This window comes from Lepus europaeus, chromosome 12 (genome assembly GCF_033115175.1).
Source record: "Lepus europaeus isolate LE1 chromosome 12, mLepTim1.pri, whole genome shotgun sequence".
NCBI lineage: Eukaryota > Metazoa > Chordata > Mammalia > Lagomorpha > Leporidae > Lepus > Lepus europaeus.
The window spans coordinates 56,592,635-56,615,986 of record NC_084838.1 but is presented as its reverse complement, the minus strand read 5'-3'; the positions used below and the strand labels follow the sequence as shown (position 1 = coordinate 56,615,986).

At 37.3% G+C, this 23,352-nt stretch overlaps 1 protein-coding gene across 4 annotated transcripts in view; it reads left to right on the top strand.

The window, feature by feature from the left end:
- Positions 1 to 23,352, top strand: part of ADAMTSL1 (ADAMTS like 1) — a 475,795-nt gene that overhangs the window by 73,663 nt on the left and 378,780 nt on the right. For all 4 annotated transcript variants that reach the window (XM_062208161.1, XM_062208159.1, XM_062208160.1 and 1 more), the window contains exon 4: positions 22,797 to 23,033. In XM_062208161.1, the coding sequence (XP_062064145.1) occupies positions 22,797 to 23,033 (237 nt within the window). The remainder of the gene's footprint in view (positions 1 to 22,796; positions 23,034 to 23,352) is intronic.

The window sequence follows — 23,352 nt, the reverse complement described above, 5'->3', positions numbered from 1 at the left end:
ACTTCCAAAAGTTTATGGTAAAATAGATTTTAAAAATAAGTTTGATGGGGCCAGCGCTGTGGCTCAGCAGGTTAACACCCTGTCCTGAAGTGCCTGCATCCCATATGGGCGCCAGTTCTAGTCCCAGCTGCTCCACTTCCGATCCAGCTCTCAATGTGGCTTGGGAAAGCAGTAGAAGATAGCCCATGTCCTTGGGCCCCTGCACCCGTGCCAGAAGAAGCTCCTGGCTCCTGGCTTCTGATCTGCGCAGCTACGGCCATTGTGGCCAGTTGGAGAGTGAACCATCGGATGGAAGACCTCTCTCTCTCTCTCTCTCTCTCTCTCTCTCTCTCTCTCTCTGCCTCTCCTCTCTCTGTGTAACTCTGACTTTCAAATAAATAAATAAATCTTTAAAAAAAGTTTGAAACAAAAAATGCCTGAAATCATGCATAATTTTTCCAAAAGGTTCATTTTCCATGTAACTTGTAAAGACCCTACATATTATATAAAGCATCTGTGAATAGTAACACACGTAAAATAAAGTTGTCTATTGATTAATTGACTAAAATAGTGACCAGAGGCTCAGAGGAAATGTATTTTTCCTGCAAGTGATTTTTCAGTATTTGCTAATTCAGTGTACATGATGTCTTTATAGAATGTAACTACCACAAATAATGAGAATTGACTTTTTTTTTTCAAGAAGCACAGTTAGGTATAGTTAAAGTGCCTATCAACCATATTAGAGTGCACAGGTTCAAGACCCACCTCCAGCTCCTGACTCCAGCTTCCCACCAACGCAGGCCATGAGAGGCAACAGGTGATGTCTCAAAGAACTGGGACCCTGCACCTAAACAGAAAACATGGACAGTGTCCCTGGCTTGCAGTTTTAATCCCTGTCCAGTTCCAGGATTGCAAGTGTTTGGGGAATAAAGCAGCCATTGGGAGCTGGCTTACTCGCTCGCTCTCTCTCCCCCCAACAAAAAAAAGAAAAGCATTAAAGAGTAATATCTATTATAAATAAGAGGAATGTATTAGTGATTAAGACAGAAATAAAATAAAAATGCATAAAGAAAAGAAAGTATTAGAATTTTGCAATAAAGAATATAGTCATTAAAATTAGAATCTCAGTAGATAAGAAGATTCCAGACTAGGAAAAAAAGAGAGAATTAGTAAGAATATAGACGAAACCACACTTAAGAGATAAAAGAAAGTAAATTATGATTTTTTGGTACATCTAATAGGAGTTTCTAGAAAAGAATGGAGGAAATGTCATTTAGAATATTCCAGAAAGTAAAAAAATGACTGAAGTCCTCAGCCTAGAGACAAAGTACTCAATAGGAAATATAAAAATGCATGGCCAGCCTCTGCATATAAAGTCATATTAAAAATGAACCACAAGATGGAGATGGGAAAGAAAGAGGGAGGTGGGATGGGAGTTGGGAGGGTATGGGGAGAAAGAATCACTATATTCCTATAGTTGAATCTATGTAAAAATGCATTCATTAAATAAAAATGTAAAAAATGCATGGCCCAATATGTCATATTCCAACATAAGAAATTCCAAATTTAAGGATAAAGGGAAAATATTAAACACTACCAAAGAAAACATTACCACAAAATGATGAAAATTAGGCTACTGACAGAAATGTCCAGTCACAATAGAGCCTAGAAGTTAATGAGTAGTAACTTCAAAGAACCAATGAAAAAATGTCAGAATAGAATTGTGTATACTTAGCTAACAATCAACAGTAAAAGTAAGGCCTAGTGTTATGATGCAACTAGTTAAGCCACCACTTGTGACACTAGCATTCCATATCTGAATGCTAGTTCAAGTCCCAGCTGCTCTGCTTCTGATTCAGCTTCCTGCTAATGCACCTGGAAGGCAGTAGAAAATTGCCCAAGTACTTGGATTCCTGCCACCTATGTCTGAGACCAAAATAGAATCCTTGGCTCCTGGCTTCAGCCTGGCTTTGAGCTGAATGTTGCAGCTGTTTGGGGAGTAAAAATCACAAGCTGTGGCCTAATCCACTGCACCACAATGCTGGCCCCTATGCATGTTGTTAGACTGCTGCTCTTAAATGTCTGGTTGTTTTGTTCCAATGAGTATCTGAGAGTATTGAATTTCTTCAACTCCTTAAATCTAAGCCTTCACCTCATGAGTTACAATGGCCACTGAAACGTGAGTTGAAGTGACAGATGTTACATTCAGCGAGAATCAATCCAGAACTAATATGGCAATTTTTTAGCTCACTCTTCCTTATTCTTATGACCAGGAAGACTGTGTGTCCTCTAAACCTTGCTTCTCAAAGGGTAGTTGGGGATCCAGCAGCCTCAACATCAGTCTCGTTCCTGTGAGAATTGGATAATCTCAGGTTCGATCCCAGGTCTGATCTCCAGTTTAACAAGGTCTCCAGGGACTCATGTGTACACTCAATTCCAAGAGCTGTTGTTCTATCAAATGGCACATCCTCTTTCAGCATAGTCACTGTGCTCTGGGAAGGCAGACATGTGAGTAAGAAATAAATCTTAACTGTGTTAAACCAAAGAGGTTTTAGAGATTATTTGTATTTTAATATCACCTAAGCTGGGAGTAGAAGGGTCCCCCCAAATAACTTATTATATATTATAGTACATGGCAAAAAGGAATTTATTAATACAATTAAGTTTATAAACCTTAAGACAGGAAGAATAGCCTTGATAATGCTGGTGATCATGAGCTAACCATGTGATGCTTGAAAGTCAATGAACTTCCCCCACCTGAAGGTAGAAGAGATGTGGCAGAAGAAACCAGAGATTGCAAACACAAGACATCCATGCACTGTTACTGGCTCTGAGATGGAGGCCAAAGAAAGTACTTCAGAGAGGCTCCCAGTAGCTAATGATGGACCCTAGCAGATGGACAGCAATGAGAGAGGGACAGCTGTCCTACAATTCCAAAAAAATGAACTTGGCCAACAACAGGAATAACCTTGGAAGTGAATTCATCTCCAAAGCCTCCAAAAACTGACTTAATACTTCCAGCACCTTGATTCTGACCTATGAAATTCAAAGCAAAGAACTCACTGAGCCACATCACTTGGATTTGTGTCCTACAGAATTGTAAGATAACAAATTCGTACTGACTTAAGCACTTAAGTGTATGGCAATTTTTTTGTGGCTGCAATACAACATTAATACATATAGAAAAACCCCTTGTTGACCATAACTCTGTATACTGTATTTATATATTAACAGCATTCCAATGTTTATTATGTGATAAGATCCATGTTTTCTTTGAGAGGAAAAAAGAAACACAAAATCAGCTTAGATTTTTTAGAAAATTCAAGCTTAGATATGTGTTAAACATCATACTTAGAGAAATAAGCCAGTCCCAAAGGGACAAATACCACATGTTCTCCCTGACATGTGATAACTAATAGAGCACCTAAAAGGCAATCTGTAGAAGAGAAACTGACACTTTGAGAAGCAATGATTTGAACAGCCCTTCTCTTGACTGTTGAGGAAAAATTTTATATATATATATATATATATATATACACTATTTTTTGAACTCTTTACTTAACAGAGTTAAACATATGCATATAGAGTCAATTGAAAATAGATCTCAGTAAAAAATAAGAGTGGGAATAGAGAGGGAGGAGGAAGAGGGGTTGGAGTATGGGTGAAAGGGTGGGCATGGTGGGTAGAATCATCATGTTCCTAAAGTTGTACTTAATAAGTGTATGAAGTTTGTAACTGTAAAGATGTATTGTTCTACATACATTCCTGTGGACTTACTTCTGAGGGTACAGTTAAAAACTTGCCATGGAACCACAAATTTCCTTAAGATGAGAGGTAAAAATACCATACAGTTAAAAACTTGCCATGGAGCCCCAAATCCCCTTAATATGAGAGGTAAAAATGCAATCTTAAGTGTTAAAGTAGTATGGATGGGATTAAGGGTCTGGTATTAATAATATATAGAATTAAAAAGGAGTGAATGCTGCAACATGGGAAGCAGACCACATAGCAGACTCATAGAATGACAATCACTTTAAATAGCACTCTGACCTCAGAATCAGCCCTTAAGGCATTCTGGTCTGGCTGAGAGGCCCACAAGAGCATTTCAGGGAAGCCAAGACACTGTGGCAAAAAATATCCTATATAAAAGACCTTGGTGGGTGAGATCCCAGTGGAAAGAAGTGATCATCAAAGAAGGAGGTACTTTGTTCTGAAGAGAGGAAAGAACTTCTACATTGCTAATAGCCTTGTCTAAATACTGATGGAGTTTGTGGATTTGAAAGGCTTCCATAGCATAGGCAGCTCATGTCAGAGCCTCAGGTGATCACTAACATCATAGATAAGAGTGTTAATTGTTAAATTAACAACAGGAGTCACTGTGCACTAACTTACCAGGCAGGACCTCTGTCCTCAAAGAGTCATATCATAACTATGTCTAAGTGCTCCCAAAAGATGTATTATTCTTGGGTGCTTCTTTCAAGTTAATCAAGTTTCTAAAAAAAAAAAAAAAAAAGAAATGAAATTAACTTCAAGATGCAATGACTTTGTATAGCTCTTGCCTCGACTGTTGAGGAAAAGTTCTTTTTTTGTTTTTGTTTTTGTTTTGTTTTTCCATGCAAATTCTTTACTTAGTATAGAGTTCATCTTCTGTCTATGAAGTTAATCAAAAAGGGATCTTAGTGGAGAATGGGAAAGGGATCAGAGGGAGGGGTCAGAGAGTGGGTGGGAGGAAGGGTATGGTGGGAAGAATCTTTATATTCCTAAAGTTGTACTTATGAAATGCATGAAGTTTGTATTCCTTAAATAAAAGTTTTCTTTGGACAGAAAAATAAATTTAAAAATTTCAGTTGTCCATTAAAAGAGTAGACATATAATATATAGCTTCCAAATAGCAGAGAAATACTGGAAAATAAAGAGAATCTTACTAATTGAAAAGCCACCAGAAAAAAAGATTCAAAGAAAAAGGATGCAAATAGAAAATATAAAACATGATGATGCTTATTAAAACTATATAATCCCAAAGTTTTCTGAAGCAATTGTTTTAATTCACTCTCCCACCAGAATTATACATGTTTTGTTTGTTCCATATCCTTTCCAGTGCTCAATATTATAAGACCTTTTAATTTTTGACCATTTTTGTGGGTGCATTCCTGGAATTTACCCAAATTGCTTATAATGTATTGTTTACATACTTCTGGTTTTGGCTTTATAATACATTGATTAGGAGTTTTGCATCTATGTTTATGAGTAATTTTCTTTCTTATATGAGTATAATCCTAATTTGGCTTTGATATAATGAATTGGGGTGTGTGTCCTGTTTTTCTAGTCTTTGCAATGGTTTATTTTCAGATAGTATTATCTGTTCCTTTCACATTTAATAGACCGTGCTTATAAAATCATGAACAAGGCATTTTCCTAGTACAAAGCTTTTTAATTACAGATTGAATTTCTCTAAAGGCTATATGGAATCTATTATCCATAATAGATTGAACTTTGGAGTCAAACCGTCTAGGTTTAGCTTCAGCTCTGAGTTACAACCTGTGCAGAAAGTTATTTCACCTCACTCTGCCTGTTTTCTCACTTGGAAGATGATACATGTGGGATTGTTGTGAAGGTTAAATGATTTGATGAATATAAACGTGAAGGGCAATGCATGACACATAGTAAATTCTATGTAAGCACTGACTTTTGTTGTTTTTATTTCTCTTTCCTCTAAATAGTTTTTTTTCTCTTTTGGCAAAGACTATCTTCAAATATATCTGTTTAAATGCGTCAGACTTTTCTGTTACTATCTCTCTAATTCTGGCTTTGTCTACCTTTGCCATCCCTTTTGCATCTATAACAGTTCTTGGAATTTCTTTTTGTTAGCATTATCATTTCATTGGTCAAAATTTTATCTGCTTCCTTAATCTTTTGCAGTACAAACTTTTAGTTTTGTTTGGTTGAGACTATGGTGTTATTTTGAAATTTCACTAATATTTGCGTTATTTTCTCTTACCTGCTTACTTTGGTTTTATTTTATTGTGCTTTTCCTAATTCCTTAGCTTTGATGCTTTGTGTTTTAAGTTAAGAATACCTTGTATTCAAAGAATGTTCAACTAAATACTGCTTTGATTGTTTTCCAGAGTGTGTTAAGGAAGACTTCACTGTCATTCAATTCTAGATATTTTAAATTTACAAATGATTTCCTTAAGTTATAAATTATGTAAAAGTCTGTTCATTAACTTCTAAATATATGGAGGCTTTAAAAATGCCTTTCTTCATCCATATATAACAATTGTGAGTTTTTTAAAAGTATTTGTATTCTGTTTATTTAAAATTGAATTTTGCTTTGTTACCCAATATCCATGTGTTATCAGCTAGCTTAAGGCAAAATTTAATATTTAGGGTTATTGTCTTAAGCTTGGAGAAGAATTCTAAGCTCAAGCACAAACAAGACAGGCAACATGGTAAAGTTCAGGATTCATTTGGAAAGTGTGAGAAATTTTATTGGGAGTGGGTCAGAGGGAGAGTGGGTCAGAAAAATTGAATGGGAAGCTCCATACCGAAATCTCAGGGGGCCACATGTGAGAGTCTGTAAGCAAGAGGCACACCAGGGAGCCCCATGGGCAAGAGAAGGGCCAAGAGCAGTGACAAAAATGAGGCAGGCTCATTGTGCCCCAGACCTCTTAGCCACTTCCAAAAGGGAAGTGGTTAGGTAGTGTGATTGACAGGTGGATGGATACAAGTGAGCTCACAAGGAGGGGGTGGGTTGGTGTGGCTTCCAGCTCATGGGTCTATCTTGTCTCCTTGATTGGGTCCCATATCACATGTATTCTTGTAAAGATCATATATTTCCTGATCTGAGGGTATAATCTCTCCATATATTGAACACTTAAATGTGTTTTCAGCTGTGCTATTTCTTGAGTAGTTTTCTTAACCTACTTGAGTAAATGATTATCTCTTATTTTATTGGCTAATTTGCCAATTTCATCTTGTTGTCTGTGGACTGTTTTAGACTTGTCTTATTAGGTAGACATACATTTTAAATTCTTTACATTTTTTCATAATTTTGTAGCCATATTTTTGTATATTATGCCTTTTGCTTCAAAGTCTATTTTCTCAGAGCTAATATACCTTTCATTTGATTATATTTGCCTCAGATCTTTTTCTGTTCTTTTACTGTCAATCTTTCTCTACTGGTTTATGAATGCCTAGTATAAATATATCTTTAGTTGTAATCTGATGATCTTTGCTTTTTTTTTTTTTTTGGATAGGCAGAGTTAGACAGTGAGAGAGAGAGACAGAGAGAAAGGTCTTCCTTCCGTTGGTTCACCTCCCAAATGTCTGCTGCGGTCGGCGCACTGCGCTGATCTGAAGCCGGGAGCCAGGTGCTTCCTCCTGGTCTCCCATGCAGGTGCAGGGCCCAATACCTGGGCCATCCTCCACTGCCTTCCCGGGCCACAGCAGAGAGCTAGACTGGAAGAGGATCAACCGGGACAGAATCCAGCACCCCAACCGGGACTAGAAACCAGGGTACCAGTGCCGCAGGCAGAGGAATAGCCTAGTGAGCCGTGGCGCCGACCCGATCTTTGCCTTCTTTAGCCTATTTGCATTTACTATAATTTCTGATAAAGTTGGATTCATTTTGGCCATCTTGTCATGTGATCTCTATTTGTCCTACTTTTCCAATGTTTCCTTTTTTCTTCTTGCCTTTTATGAACTGGTGAAACTTTTTTTAATTATTATCTTTCACCTCTGTTAGTTTAAGAGTTGTATGTCTATTTGTTGGTTACTCTAAATTGTTGTAGGCATACTTAAAGACTAAGGCAGTATCTGTATGTGTTTTTTCCACAGTTCATATCTCTCTCTTTCATTCTGATGCTCCCCTAGGGTGCTATTGTTATCTAGCATTCTAGTTTCATTTTTATTAACCCCACAGATTAGATATTTCATATAGAGTTTTATATAGTTATCTTTATTAATCCTACAAATAAGAAACCTTACATAGCCAATGTTTATTCAGATATTTGAAAATAATTTTTTCTGTAGATCCATTCTTTCTTTTCTTTTTGTTTCTTTTTTATAAGCAGTAGACCTCTTAATCAAGTTTAATAATGAAAGTATACCTGACAGACCAGGCAGGCATCTTGGGAAAGAACTGAGAGCCAAGCCTGCATTCAGACTGAGGGTTTTATGGATTTTTAGGTGTGGGCCTTCTGATACTCCCCACCCCTTTCTGGTATATTGCTGGAGAGGGGCTTGCTGGGTGTGGAATTCCTGAAATTCTTCCCCAAACTTCATAATGGACCTAATATCCCCCTTGGTGTAGAGTGGAGAAGATTCCCTTAAGCTGCCCCTTGGGAAGGGATGGGGACCCACCCAACCAGGTTATTGAAGGACACAAGACATTTGATACGTAAATACTGGTTTCTTCTCTTATTCAACAAAAGACCCACCCAAAAAGGTTACTGAACAAGAGCAATACTTTAGATATATAATGCTGGTCTGCTCCGGAGACTTGCTTTTACATTTCTTGTCTCATTTGTCCACATAGAAATTTCATTTTCTTTGGTCCCTCTTATACGTATAAGCTAATGTCATACCCCACCTCAGGAGAAATAACCCATAATCTTTTGTTGGAAGCAGGGGTCAAGGTCCATCTTCAGTATCTTTTTAATCTGGCATGTGGATATACAGCTGATTATGGGTGTTCTCTTGCTGTCTGTCATATAATGTTGGAGGGTGGCCTTGGAAAAGATTGTCTGGTGTGGTCACGTCCTCCCACAAGATAGACTGCAAGCCCTACCTCGCAGCCATCTGAAGCTGGATGGCTTTTATTCTCTTAGAGACAAAATCATCAAGGGCTTTAAAGACACTTGGTATAAAAAGGAGCAGTTAGAGTAAACCCATTCTTTCCTAATCATAGACCTTCTTCAAGTGTTGTTTTCTTTCTCTAAAGAAAATATGCTTCACAAGCTCTTTGAGTGAAGGCTGATTAGAAGTAGATGCTCTTGAGTTTTTTTCTATTGTGTTTGTCTGAAATGTGTCTAGTGTTCTCTCCCAACAGCTAGTTTTGGTATGAAATTAGCTCTAGTCTGACAGTTGTCTTTCCTCAGCCCTTTGAAGGTAATTGTCAACTGACTTCTAACTTCTGAAGTTGCTGTTGAGAAGCCAGTGGTGCTCTAATTGTTCTCCCTTTATATTTTCTCTCTGACATCTTTAATTTATGTTGATATCCTCTAGTTAACTGTTATTTGTGTAGGAATGAGTCACTTATTTATCCTATTTGATTCTTATTGGACTTCTGACTCTGAGGCTTTGTATTTTGTAATTATTCTGAAAAATTCTCTAAACTATTTTTGTATATAATTCACATTTCTTATTCTGTTGTTCATGCTTTATGTAACCTTTACTCTTTGTGCTGCATTTTCTATAATTTCTTCAACACTCTCTTTTATTTAGCAATTTGTTTCTACAAATTATATCTAATAAGCTTTTTATTCCACCTATTGAGTTCCTAGAAACATTTATATATTTTTATTTACATGAGTTCTTCTTGGATCTTTTTCAAAATGTACATAACAACACCTGCTGTCCATTAATTGTTTCAATATTATTGAATTTTTTATTTGAAAGGGAGAGAGAGAGAGAGTGATTGATTGATTGATTTTGAGATTTCCATTTCCTGGTTAAATCCCTAAATTCCCACAACAGCCAAGACTGGGTCAGACCAAAACCAGGAGCCAGGAACTCAGTCTAAGTATCCAACATAGGTAGCAGAGGCCCAACTATGTAATCTGCTGCTGCACAGGGTACATATCAGAATGAAGCTAGAATCAGGAGCACAGAGCCAGGACTTGAACCCAGGCACTGTAATATGGGATACACACAACCCAAATGGTGTCTCAACTTCCAGACTAAATGCCTGTTTCTCAATATTATTTTCACAAAAATTTTGATAAGCACTTTAGATTTTCTTATATTGTGTCTGACATTTACTATCTGAATTTTTTGTAGGTCTAACTTTGTTTCTGCTGTCTCATTTTCATGGCCCCTCATTTCCTCATGTTTTATGATATTCCTATGCGCTTTCATGATTTTTGACATTTAAGAGGGTATTCATTGTGATCTGGGTCATATATACAAGATACACTTGCAGAGAATTTACATTGACTTTTGAAAAAGATGATGTTTAAATGGGATGGTGACCCAAAGCTAACCCAAGATTATTATAAAACAGATTCTCCACTGTCTACTCAAGTGAGTGTGTCCCATACCATCATAAATCCACTTGTTAGAAATGACTTTTACTTCCCTACTTCACCCATAGCCAGCTTGAGATAGGCAGATTATTATTTCTCTATCTGGATCCAAGTGGGAATTTTGGTGTTGTTTTATTGGCTTGTTTCTTTGTATCAGTCCATTTTATTTTTCAAATAAACTTTATTTTTTCAGTGCAGTTTTAGGATCATAGAAAAATGGAGTAGAAAATAAAGTTCTCATAAACCCCCTGCCCACTACATGCATAGCCTTCTGATTATCAACTTCCCCAACCAGAGCAATACCTTTATTGTAATTGATGAACTCACATTGCCAATCATTACCACCCAAAATCCAGAGTTTACATTAGGGTCCCCTCTTGTCTTATTTCTTTTGTGTATTTTCAAAAATGTGTAATGACATTCAGGATACTTGAAAAATGTGGAAAATGGAAATAAATTATAAGTTTATTTTGTAGTAAAAGCTGTTGAAATCTGTGCATAGTTTTTTTCATAATATGCATTTTTGTGAACTTTTTGAATGTCCCTCATAATTGTCTATCCACCAGCACAGTGTCATACAGAGCTGTCCCACAACCCTAAAAACTCTGTGACCCACTATTCATCTCTTTTCCCCTTGAACTATGGCTGTCACTACTCTTCTTAACTTTCTCTACAATTTGGCCTGTTCTGGGAGATGAGTGTTTTTTTTTTTCTTACTTTACTCTTTATCTGAGGATTTGCCTCAGTGTTTGGCATTGTAAATCAATCTTGATCCTCTTTGAGAGCGTCAGTCCATAGACTTTATCCCCTCCTTCTTCCTGTTCTTAAGAATCTAGTAAAAAGGAAAGTCCTAAACAACTAGCAACCAACAGACCCTGAAGAACCAACTTCCATCAACTCTGCTCTGGATTCATGTTCTCATTAGTGTTTGGTATCAGAGGAACCTTCCTTACCAGTTCAGTTATGTATTTAACATTTTTTACATTTTTATTTTTTATTAAATCTAGTCTACTTTTAGATGATCTGTAATGGACTACCTAGTCTAATGAATTGTCAAGGGGAAGTCCCTTCATTTGTTATTTGACATATATTATGATACATACATTTAATGCCTGGCTTGGACTAGACTCTTGGGATATAGCATAGCCTCATGCTTTCATTGTTATGGAAGACACTGAAAGAAAAACCAACAATGTGGCAAGTTCATCCCAGAGGGATTTGCCTCACACAGGCTGAAGAGAGGGAGTTGGGGAGGGAGCCCAAGAAATGATACTTGACCTCCGAAAGAATTGAAAGAATCGGAAAGGGGAATATGAGGATATTGGCTAATGTCAGCCAGAGTAGCAAAGCACAGAGAGTGGCAAGTATTCCAATGCAGAGTGTGGGCTGGATGAAATGAAATGAGGAGAAATGAAGCTCGAAAATAGGCAGAGTTATACTTCCTGCAGAAACGTTCTGTGGTATTTTCGGCATTGCCACACCATATTGAAAGAAGGAAACACACAAAAATGACTGAAATGGTTTTGTCTCGGAATCTGTAAGTATTACAAGGATATGTCAAAGAGTTTGTGGAAAATGAAGTGAAAAGTTTAGTTTCTTTTGGTGCAAATAAAATTTGAAGTCTACATCTAGTTCTATCATAACACACATTTTCATGAGCTTTTTGAAGACCCCTCATACTGATGATCTGAGGGCAAAAAACAGTTTTGACATTCTTTTTTCTTTGCTACTTTTCCCAGATTCAACCTTTAGGGGAGACACAATAGAAAAAAATGTTTAATTTATCCAAAAATAATCCTCCCTTTTGAATTTTCTGCAACTTTGCCTGTAATTATACCATTAGAATGAAAGCATGGCTTATGGTCTCCGGCATCTGTCTTCTCATATTACATTGTAAGCATCATGAAGGGAAGGACCACAAATGACTTCTTACTCTAGGCTGGTGCTTAGTAAGTGTCTCTGTTTTTTGAACACATTAGATTACAGTCATCAAAAGTGAATTAGTAAAAACCATTATTAGTGATGCAAACCTAACTCTTGATAAGTTTATTCAGTTTGCTTTCTTCTGTACTCTTACCTGTGTGCAACCTACTGAAAGAAATGGAGCTTTAACAGAAAGAAGAAAGGAATATTAACTTAGGAGCATAGCAGTCCACATGTCCAAGCTGGACTGAGGAGGCTAAGCTTTAAGATTCAAAGGATGACCTAAAAACACTTGCTTTTGGATATCAGAAAACACATTTCTCTAATTCTTTTCTAGTTTCTTAAAGTGTATTCATGCTCCAAGATCAACAAACTTAGAAGTATGAGCACATATGAATAAAGTTGAATGTTGTCATCCATAAACTTATAACCCAGTAAATTTGGCACATGATTTTGCTGAATTAGACTTGTATGTTAAGATATTCATAAAAGTCACTTTGATTAAATAAAGTATTTCTAGAGGCAGCAAGCATGGGTCCTAACATTTGATTTGGAAAATGTTGTGACCATACCTATGATGAAACTCTTAGAAACCTGTGGATACTTATTTTATAGGATCAAAAAATGTTGTATTAACCATAAGCTTAGGTGTATACAATATGGATTCTGATCTAGTGATATTAAAGCCACTAGAGAATGAAGGGGGGGTAGGGTCATTAAACTCTTTCCACTCGGCCCATGGTAATCCCATCTCTTTCCCCTCATGCCAATGTCTAGAAGAAAAAACTAGATTATCTTCACTGGTATCCTAGGAAGGTTTGAGCATTCTTATTTCCTCTGTTTTGAAAATGTGACATAAGATATTATCCTATTGCTTGACAGGAGGATTTGCATTAGTGGTCAGGATGACAGGAATCCAAGAGAGGAAAGCCATTAGTCCATTTCACGGGTTGGCATATAGATGATTTTCTCTTGCACCCAATTGACTTGGAGCCTTCTCCCAGTGGAGAAGTATTTCTAATCCTAGTCCGATTCTTCAGTAAATTGACTGCATAGTGAAAATGATTCAAAAGGGAGCCTGACCTTGACTTTGCAAGAACTGACCCAGATTAACCTTAAATTCTTTGCTCCACAAATTTTATAAGATGAGTGCCCAGGGGTATTTCATTTATGGTCCTGTATTAGTTGCTTTTAAAAAGCAATATTGATTAGATACAGCACCCAGGAAAACATACAGCATTGGCAGGACGCATTCATGGCCAAAAAAAGTTAAGCTGCAGGGAACATCAGGTGGTTTGTTAAGAGATTGGGAAGGACAGATGGTGAAGAGAGAATGCTAGAGTCTATCCAAATTGTCTCTTATGGCATTTGTGCTAGATAATGTTTTTTTCTACTTTTCTTATATGTGACTAATATGAGAACTTCCCAGTTCCAGGAAGCAACTCTGGTCTCCATATTTGTACTCTGTTACAACCTATCAATCTCACCCTTTGCCACTTATAAATAGAAGTACAAAGAACTTGTTTTGCAACACTCCCAAGCAGTAGTGACTGCTGAAGTATTTATCTAAAACTCCTCTACACTAGTCTTTCCCCAAGCTGACTCTGCCACAAATATTTTGTTAATTGCGATCTGAGAACAAAATATTGTATAGTTATGTGCTTATAAAATGAAATAGTATGCCCTGTTAGAAAAAGGGTAACAAATTACCTCCCTCTTATATGCTAATTTTAGAGAGGGAAGAAAACACTTATTTTTGACTAGAATAAAAAATATTAAAAATCAGAAATGCTTACTGAAGCAAAGATACTGCTAAATTGAATCTAATTCAAAGAAAAAGAATAAAAATAATAAAAAGCCTCAAGCAATGAATATTTTCAAAATTGAGAGAATTTAAGAGTCTAACATGATAAACTACAACCAGTCTTACAAATACCTCTGGGGAATGAGATTCCAAAAGTATGCATTGTTCAAAGAAGAAAAAAAAATAAAATTACTGAAATAAAAGTTACCCAAAGGGGGAAAAGCATGAACTGTTAATATGAAATGTTTTAAATGTTTTTACATAGATCAGTTCTCAGGTGCCTGTAGGCATTAAAAACTACCCAGGCAAAGCATTTATTTGCAAATATATAGAGAGCTAGTAGTGTTGTGTTGATGATTTGTTGTATCTTTTTTTGTATTTCTTCTATTTGGACCTGAAGAAATATACTTATATCTGTACCTGAGGAATAGCAGATCAAACCTGTTAAATAAACCAGTAACTAGTACATCCATAGAAGACAGATTGTAGGGCGCATTCAAAATTTTGAACATGTGAGAGAGATTCCATATTATTTTACAGGGTTACAAAGTTATAAAGATACTATTTTGTTGAGCATGAGGCTTATCCACAATAAGTGATTAAGATACTGATTAATTTTCATAGATACTCATTTCCTTTGAATATATTATTTTTCTAAAAGTACTGAGAGTATAGGCTGGGGGGGCAATGTTGTGGCAAATAATAGAATGATAAAATATAAATGATAAAAATGATAAATGATAAAAATATAAAATGATAAAATTTGGCATTTTGTGCTAGGAAAAACAAAAGAGAACAGGACAAAAACTTTAAAACTTTACCTAACATGGATTGAAATATGGTATTCTAAGCCATTTAATTCTGGTTTGAAAAATCTTTTGGCTTTTTTATAAAGGAGGAAAAATGAGCCAAGAATGGTCTTTGCCTACTATGGCACCACTCTCCAAAATCCACCCCAGTTTCTGTTCTTTGCACTCATAGTGATGTGTTAGGGATTTAAATATTATGTTCTTGAAATATAATAGAATTGTATCCATACAGACTGTCTAGACAGGGCAGGGACTATGTCTGTTTAATTTCATTTTACATAGCAGCTAGCAGTCTTGCACAAATAAATGCTTTTGATGATGATGTTGATGTTAGTATAAGCAGGTGGCCAAAATTTGGCGGATAAAACTCAGTACCTTAATGTTAGCACTTTATAGCGCATGTATATAACAGAAAGTGTTATATAAAATTTACAAATGTCTGGCTATTTTTTGAATAATAAATGAGTTCAGCACATTTTATGCTGTTTAATATTGCCCTATTAAATTTGTTTACATGGGGGAGGAAATATCAATCTGCCTATTCAGAAAATAGGCAAGACTCTCTGCTCAATTTTCCCAGTGTCTGAAATGTTTAGATTACTTTTAACTTTTTAACAAAAAAAGAAAAATGAGATGTTCCATTAATTATAAAACCATCATGATTTAAATTCTTAAAAGATTTCAGAAAAGAGAATCAGAGTTTCCACAATGAAAAATATGACCTCTGTTTCATTTATTTAACATGTTGGCCAGCTATCCCTTCAACAAATCGACCTGGTATACAGCAGCAAGCCAACTAGTCAATTTCTGTCTTTTTGGAGGTCAGACCTTAATGGAAAGAGACAGACAATAAAATGTCAGCGTAATGCATAAGTAATTTATATGGTACACTTGATGGTGATTAAGTGTTAGGGACAAGAGGAACGTTGAGCAGGATAAAGAGAACTCAATGGCAGTAGGGTTGCCGTTTTATATCATCAGGGCCAGCCTCATTGAGAGGGTATTCTTTGGGCAAAGACTTGGTGGAGTTGATGTAATTTACTACTAGAATCTGGGAAGAGAGAATTTCAGGCAGAGGCAATAAGATAAGGGAAGTATCCTAAAGGAGTGTTCCTGAGGTATTCAAGAGGTAGCAGTGAGTAGAGGTGACTACAGCCAAGTCAGCCAGGAAAGCAGGCTGTGATAGGCCAACAGGATGGTCTTTCAGACAAGGATTCGGGCTTTTAAGCTGAGTCAAGTGAGGAGCTATCACAGTTGTAGCAGAAAAGTGACATCACCTACTTTAAGCTTAATAAGCTCATTCTAGCTGGTGTGTTGACAGAAGCCCCTAGGCGAGCAAGAGCAGGAGGGAGATCAGTTAAGGAACTGCTGCAGGAATGCAAGAAGGTGCGATGGTGGTTTGGACTTGCTTGTGGTCAGATGCAGCATACTTTTGTGTATTGAACTCCACTTCTTGGTGAATTGGATGTGGGGAGCAAAGATGATTCTGAGACAGCAGTTCTCAAAGTGTGGTTACCAAACCAGCAACTTCAGCCACTTCTGGGAATCGTTTGAAATGCAAATTCCTGGACCTCACCCCAGATCTATTGAAATGTAAACTCTGATGAGTGAGACGCCAGCAATCTTGTGTTCTATCAAGCCCTCCAGGTAATGTTCATACCTGTTTAAGTTTGAGAACTACTACTATAAGGTTTTTGTCCCCCCCCCCCAAAAAAAAAATAGTAGAGTTGACATTAACTGGAATGGGTGGAATGGGGAATTGAGCAAAGGGAACAGAATCAGTGGGACAGCGGGAAAGAACATGAGTCTAGGTTTCTCATGAACTGTTGATATCTTAGAAATACAGAAGATGAGTAAGCAATTGTATGTAATCATCCCTTGGTATCCATGGGGGATTTGTTCTAGGACCCCTTTGGGGTGCCCAAATCCACTGGTGCTTGTATCCCTTATGTAAGATAGTACAGTATTTCATATAATCTATGTATATTCTCCATTATCTAGAGATTACTTAGAAAACATAATAAAATCTAAATGTTATGTTAGGAGTTTTTATATTGTATTGTTTAGGGAATAATATAACAAAAAAGAATCTATACATATTCATTGCAGATGCAATTTTTTTCAAGTATTTTCAATCCATGGTTTGTGGAATCCTTAAATGTGGACCCTGCAGATACTAAGGGCCAATTGTGTACAGACTTAGAATTCGAGAGAGAGGGGTTCTGACTTGGAAATAGAAACTGAAGCATTGGTTATGTTTCTGAGAATAAAACATCATAATAGATTGGGAAGTATTAAGGGATATTTACTGTTCAGTGGTTTCACCTCACTTTGAATTAAAGAAACAGAAAGTCCAAAATAAGACCAATATAAATAAAAGAAGCAACCTACCATTTACATAAATGTGCTGGGAAATTTGAGTGCTTTAATGGAATATTTCTAGATCCTCCATCCATTTATTTCTATAATAAATTCCTATGGAACATTTTGGGGTCACCTTTTCCTGTTGTAGCATCAATAAATTGAGATTCCTAATATTTTAGGGGTAAAATGATATCTTATAAAGTCTTGAGATAGAGGATAAAGCTCTTTTTTTTAAAGATTTTATTTATTTATTTGAAAGTTAGAGTTACACAGAGAGAAGAGGGGCAGAGAGAGTTCTTCCATCTAATGGTTCATTCCCCAATTGGCCTCAATGGCCAGAGCTGCATTGATCCAAAGCCAGGGGCTTCTTCCGGGTCTCCCACGTGGGTGCAGCGGCCCAAGGACTTGGGCCATCTTCTACTGCTTTCCCAGGCCATAGCAGAGAGCTGGATCAGAAGAGGAGCAGCTGGGTCTCAAACCGGTGCCCATATGGGATGCCAGCACTTCAGGCCAGGGTATTAACCTGAAGTGCTATAGCGCTGGCCCCAAGGATAAAGTTCTCATTATATTTTTATCTTAAAGTGGTGGCCCAAAATTGAAAAAGAATAGATGATGCCTTACTAAGCAATTCTAATTTTTGTTTTCTTGAACAGGAAGTTCTGTGAAGGACAGGCATTAGCACAGTATGGAGAGATGGTATACAGTTTAGAACAGTTCCAGAAAAGAGTAATTGCGGTCAGAAGGACAGATTTTTCTTTTAATGATTTATTTATTTGAAAGGCAGAGCAACACAAAGAGAGGGAGAGACCAAGGCTGAAGCCAGGAGCCAGGAATTCCATCCTTGTATACTGCACGGGTGGCAGTGCCCAAGCACCCAAGCCATACTCTGCTATCTTCCCAGTCACATTAGCAGGAAGCTAGATTACAGGCAGAGCAGCCAGGGCTTGAACCAGCTCTTAGATTTAGGGGTTTCCAGTATCAGAAGTGGTGGTTTAACACACTGCACCACAACCTTAGCCCCAGGATCAATTTCTTTTAGTTACTACAGTGCATATGGCCATCATCTGAAATTAGTTTCTAGTGTTTTTGTTTTAATATATACTATCAGCCATTAATGTCAACTTTACAAATAAAAGCATAGAAGCACAGACTTAGCATATTTGTAACATGGCACTCATATAATGAATTAAATGAAACAGAAAATAACAGAATAGTTCAACTACTGAATTTTAAGAGCAGAGGTAAAACAGAGAGATCCCCTCTAAAAGGAAAATGTCTCCTCTAAAAAGAATGAAAATAAAAATTAATGCTTTTCCTGACCATGAATCCATAGTCTGTATATTTTTCCAAAAGCATTTTAAAGGCCTTTTATATGCTGCCACCTTAGTTGCTGAGATAGCATCTTTCACATTTTGCCCAATGACTACACTCTGGGAAGCTGACCTTTCACTGTCCCCTAGTGTAATCTGATCTACCTGTCATCATCAGGGGACATCTGGGATCCATCTTATCTTTCCCACTGGCTAGTTGATTAATCAGAAAATGTTTTGAATTGGATTCATATATGGCAGAACTCCATGGACTTTCTGAATTAATTATATTGGGAGCAAATAAAAGGTCAGATTTTATTTTTATTCTTTTAACCAAGAAAGTTAGGATATAGCTGGGATAGAGTACTTAAAATTGGAGAGAAAAACTATTATATCAAGTGACTAAATACAGGAATTCGTAGGGTCATCCGATTATGTCAGAGAAAAAACACATTTTTTGGACTCTGACACATAGCTGTCAACCCACAGGTGTATTAGCGTTCGTTGGAAAGAGACGGGAGATCAGGGGGAGCATAGAACAGATTGCTTTCTCTTGTTTCCTTTCCACTTGATGGCGATTCTAGAGATATAAGGGTCTAGAAGTTGGGGTCCTTTCCTATACTATGATTTGTTTTTTTGCCATATTCTTGGCAAGGATGGTGGTAAGATTATTTGGCTCAAATAGCCACTAGACTTGTTAGCAATGTTGTCTTCACCTTACTGCCTACAAGCCATGTTCAGTGCAAAAATATGTAAAGCATAATTTATTTTAGTCTTGATTTGAAATATTCCAATTGAAAGTTTGTTATTCCTATCACTAATATTTATCAGAGCAGAAATCTCACATTGTAGCAGTTCAGCATATTCTACATCAGTATACCTCTGGGAAAACCAACCCTCATCCTCATGGTCACAACAGATGACTTGTGGTACCTATCATAAGCATCTCTCCAGAAGCTATTTCAAAGATGATGCAAAGGAAGTATAGTAGTTTCAAGGACCAACTAAAAACTAAAAACTCTTATATGGCAAATGTCTATACAAATATTATTATTATTATTACTCAGTTGCTTGTGGAAGAAGAGGCTACAATGACTGTGCCTAAGTTTCCACCCCTGCAGCTGGATGATCCCAGCTGTTTTAGGCTTTCAATGAGTATCTCGAGCTATGTTTAAGATGTTTTGGGTTCAAACAAAGAGTGTTTTGCCAAATCCTTCTTCCCTTAATTTTTAAACATGAGTATTTCAAGGCAAATTTGATTCATATGTTTCTTATTCATTTACACTTAAATCATCAAAATGTTATTTTGTAAGAGCTATTTGATGTCCAAGAAGCTTTCTGAACCTGTTTTATAAGTCTTCTTAAGTCCTTTTCTTAAAATAGGAAGTTGCATTTTGCCAAGTACAAACAAATTCAAACATTAGAAAGGTTCAAATTCAGGTTCCAACTTTGAACTCCAGGATTTAAGTGCATTCTCAACTTTACAAAATATATTTTCCTACCTCTACAAAACAGGGGTAAAAGGAAAGACAGTAATAGTAAGAATGAAGATACTGGTGAACATTGTTATCCTCAGAGATATTTCTCCAGTTGGGAAAGATCTCCACACCTAAAATAGGTATTCTCAAAGCCATTACATAAAAGTTCATTGCAAACAAAAACGACTGTCTGCGTTGCATGCTGGTTCTCAATACGTCCAGATATGTTTACTGCTTTTTTCCACAGAAAAGAAGACCTAAAGGTCTTTTAACTTCATGTTGTGCTAGTTATATCCTTGACTGCTTTTGAGTTTTATTCATTTTAGGAAAGATGGGAAGAATCAACACATTTTGTCAAACCAAAGGGCTCACTCCTAAGAGACTCTGGAGCTTTGTGTTTGTACCATGATGTAGCATCATTGATTTTAAAATGTAATTGATGCTGCTTTGTTGGAATTAGGAAGATAGAAAATTATATCTGGTTCACACTAAAAGGACTTAATTGTATCTTTCCTTTATTATTTTAATACAAAGGTGATTCAGCCTGACCCTGGAATTCCCTTGTAGCTGGTTCACTTATATTTGTAGAAAACAGTAGATTAATTATGAGAGGTATTTGGGGTTGTTCCTAATAATTTTCTCCATATTCTTGTACATTACTTGTTCTCTGCTGCTTATTAATCCAGTGACTCTTGAAAATCGGAGAGGTATTATGCAAATGAAAGTATTTTACTTAAACATTCTTAATTAAATTATCAGTTCCACAGTGGAAATCCCCATGCAATGACCACCAGGCAAACATTGTAGATCATAGAAAGTGAGATTTATTAAAACTACTAAGCTGGGCCAGCGCTGTGGTACAGTTAGTTAACGGCCTGGCCTGAGCGCTGGCATCCCATATGGGTGCCAGTTTGAGACCTGGCTGTTCTACTTCCAATCCAGCTCTCTGCTATGGCCTGGGAAAGCCCCTGCACCCTTGTGGGAGACCTGGAGGAAGCTCCTGGCTCCTGGCTTCTGATCTGCGCAGCTCCGGCCGTTGCAGCCAATTGGGGAGTGAACCAGTGGATGGAAGACCTCTCTCTCTCCCTCTTTCTGCCTCTCCTCTCTCTGTGTAACTCTGACTTTCAAATAAATAAATAAATCTTAAAAAAAAAAACTAAGCAAGGGAAAGAACATTTTGACAGAGACTTCATAGTGTGTCAGGTGGGGAAATTTCGGAAAGTGTACGTGTCAAGTATGGGGGGTGATGTTCACTACAAAGTTATTTTAGTGCAGAAGTTAGGAAGTGAGATCTAAGAAGATATTGATAGAATGTGTAAACTAGGCCAAGTCTTGTCTTTGGAACATGAGTCAATGAAGAGGTAATGTTAAATAGTTCATCTGTGTTCTTATCTTAGAACAGATGGAACAGTCCCTTAGAGCAGTTCTTTTCAGGTTAACACACTTAAATTTGGCTTATGTAGCCTGTCATGGTTTGAAACAATTTACCTATTTTGTAATTCATAGCATGGTTTTGCAGGTTGTATTTTTTTGTTTGATTTCTCATGATAAAGAAGCATATATCATGTATAACACAGACATGTATTATCTATTTATGGATCTTCTTCAAAGATTTTAAATTGTATCCCATCAGTTAAGAAACTAATAAGTCGTCAATTTTTTTTTTTTTGACAGGCAGAGTGGACAATGAGAGAGAGAGACAGAGAGAAAGGTCTTCCTTTACCATTGGTTCACCCTCCAATAGCCGCTGCGGCCTGTGGCCTGCGCGCTGCGGCCTGCACACCATGCTGATCAGAAGCCAGGAGCCAGGTGCTTCCTCCTGGTCTCCCATGTGGGTGCAGTGCCCAAGGACTTGGGCCATCCTCCACTGCACTCCTGGGCCACAGCAGAGAGCTGGCCTGTAAGAGGGGCAACCAGGACAGAATCCAGTGCCCTGACCAGGACTAGAACCCGGTGTGCTGGCACCGCAGGTGGAGGATTAGCCTATTGAGCTGCGGTGCCGGCTATAAGTCATCAATTTTAATCATACTGCTTCAGACATTTTTTAAAAAGATTTATTTATTTGAGAGTCAGAGCTACACAGAGAGAGGAGAGGCAGAGAGAGAGAAAGGTCTTCCATCCACTGGTTCAATCCCCAGATGGCCGCAATGGCCAGAGCTGCGCCCATCCAAAGCCAGGAGCCAGGAGCTTCCTCTAGGTCTCCCACGCAGGTGCGGGGCCCAAGGACCTTGGCCATCCTCCACTGCTATCCCAGGCCACAGCAGAGAGCTGGATTAGAAGAGGAGCAGCCAAGACTAGAACCGGCACCCATATGGGATGCCAACGCCTCAGGCCAGGGCATTAACCCACTGCGCCACAGCACCGGCCCCTGTTTCAGACATTATTAAGAATCACTTGAGCCACGTTGAGTTCCAGCATATTTATCCCTAAGTTGCAGATATTATTATTTTCATTTATTACTTTCTTTTAATCAACATATATAATAAAAACAATAAAATGTCCTTGAGATATTACATTTTATGTTCATCATAAATGATTTTATGTTCTTCCAAAACATGTATCTGTTTATACATCAGCTTACCTAGGAAGAAAAGAATGTTTTTTCTCTGAAATTCCAGAACCTTAAATGCTACCTAATACTGCCACTAAGGTTTCATAACAGAGTCAAGAATCCCATTTTATAAAACACAGGGCAATGCTGTTCTATGAATGTTTGCTTTTAGATTCAATAATCATAGAGCATCCATGATGATATGGTAAGGTCCATCTGAAACAACCAGGACATTTACGTAGTTTTCTCAGACCTAAGCAAACCATATTCCTGGCCCAGGTTTCTGTGTGGGGCTGTCCTCTTAATCTGTATCCTGCCTGCCTTTCTTCTCCAGGACTGCCCACCAGAAGCAGGTGATTTCCGGGCTCAGCAATGCTCAGCTCATAACGATGTCAAGCACCATGGCCAATTTTATGAATGGCTTCCTGTGTCTAATGACCCTGACAACCCATGTTCACTCAAATGCCAAGCCAAAGGAACGACCTTGATTGTTGAACTAGCACCGAAAGTCTTGGATGGTACCCGTTGCTATACAGAATCTCTGGATATGTGCATCAGTGGTTTATGCCAAGTAAGTGCAGATTTCTTTTCTTCCATTTGTCTAGACGGTTGTAGCAGAGTTTTATCATCTGAATCACTCGCTTTTACCCTTCCTACAATTTATAAATGGCGACAGATTTGAAATTTGAGGCTGAATTTTGCTGCAAAGTATGATTGTTTTATTTTGTATAAGGAAAAGTGGATTAGAGTTTCTTTTCAGAGTGTCACTTGAATATGGTTAAATAAAAAATCTTGAATATTATATATTACTTATATACTAGACTTTGAAATTGCCTCTAACTAGGTTTTGTCTGTATGTATATGTGTGCATGTTTGTTTGTAGGCATTAA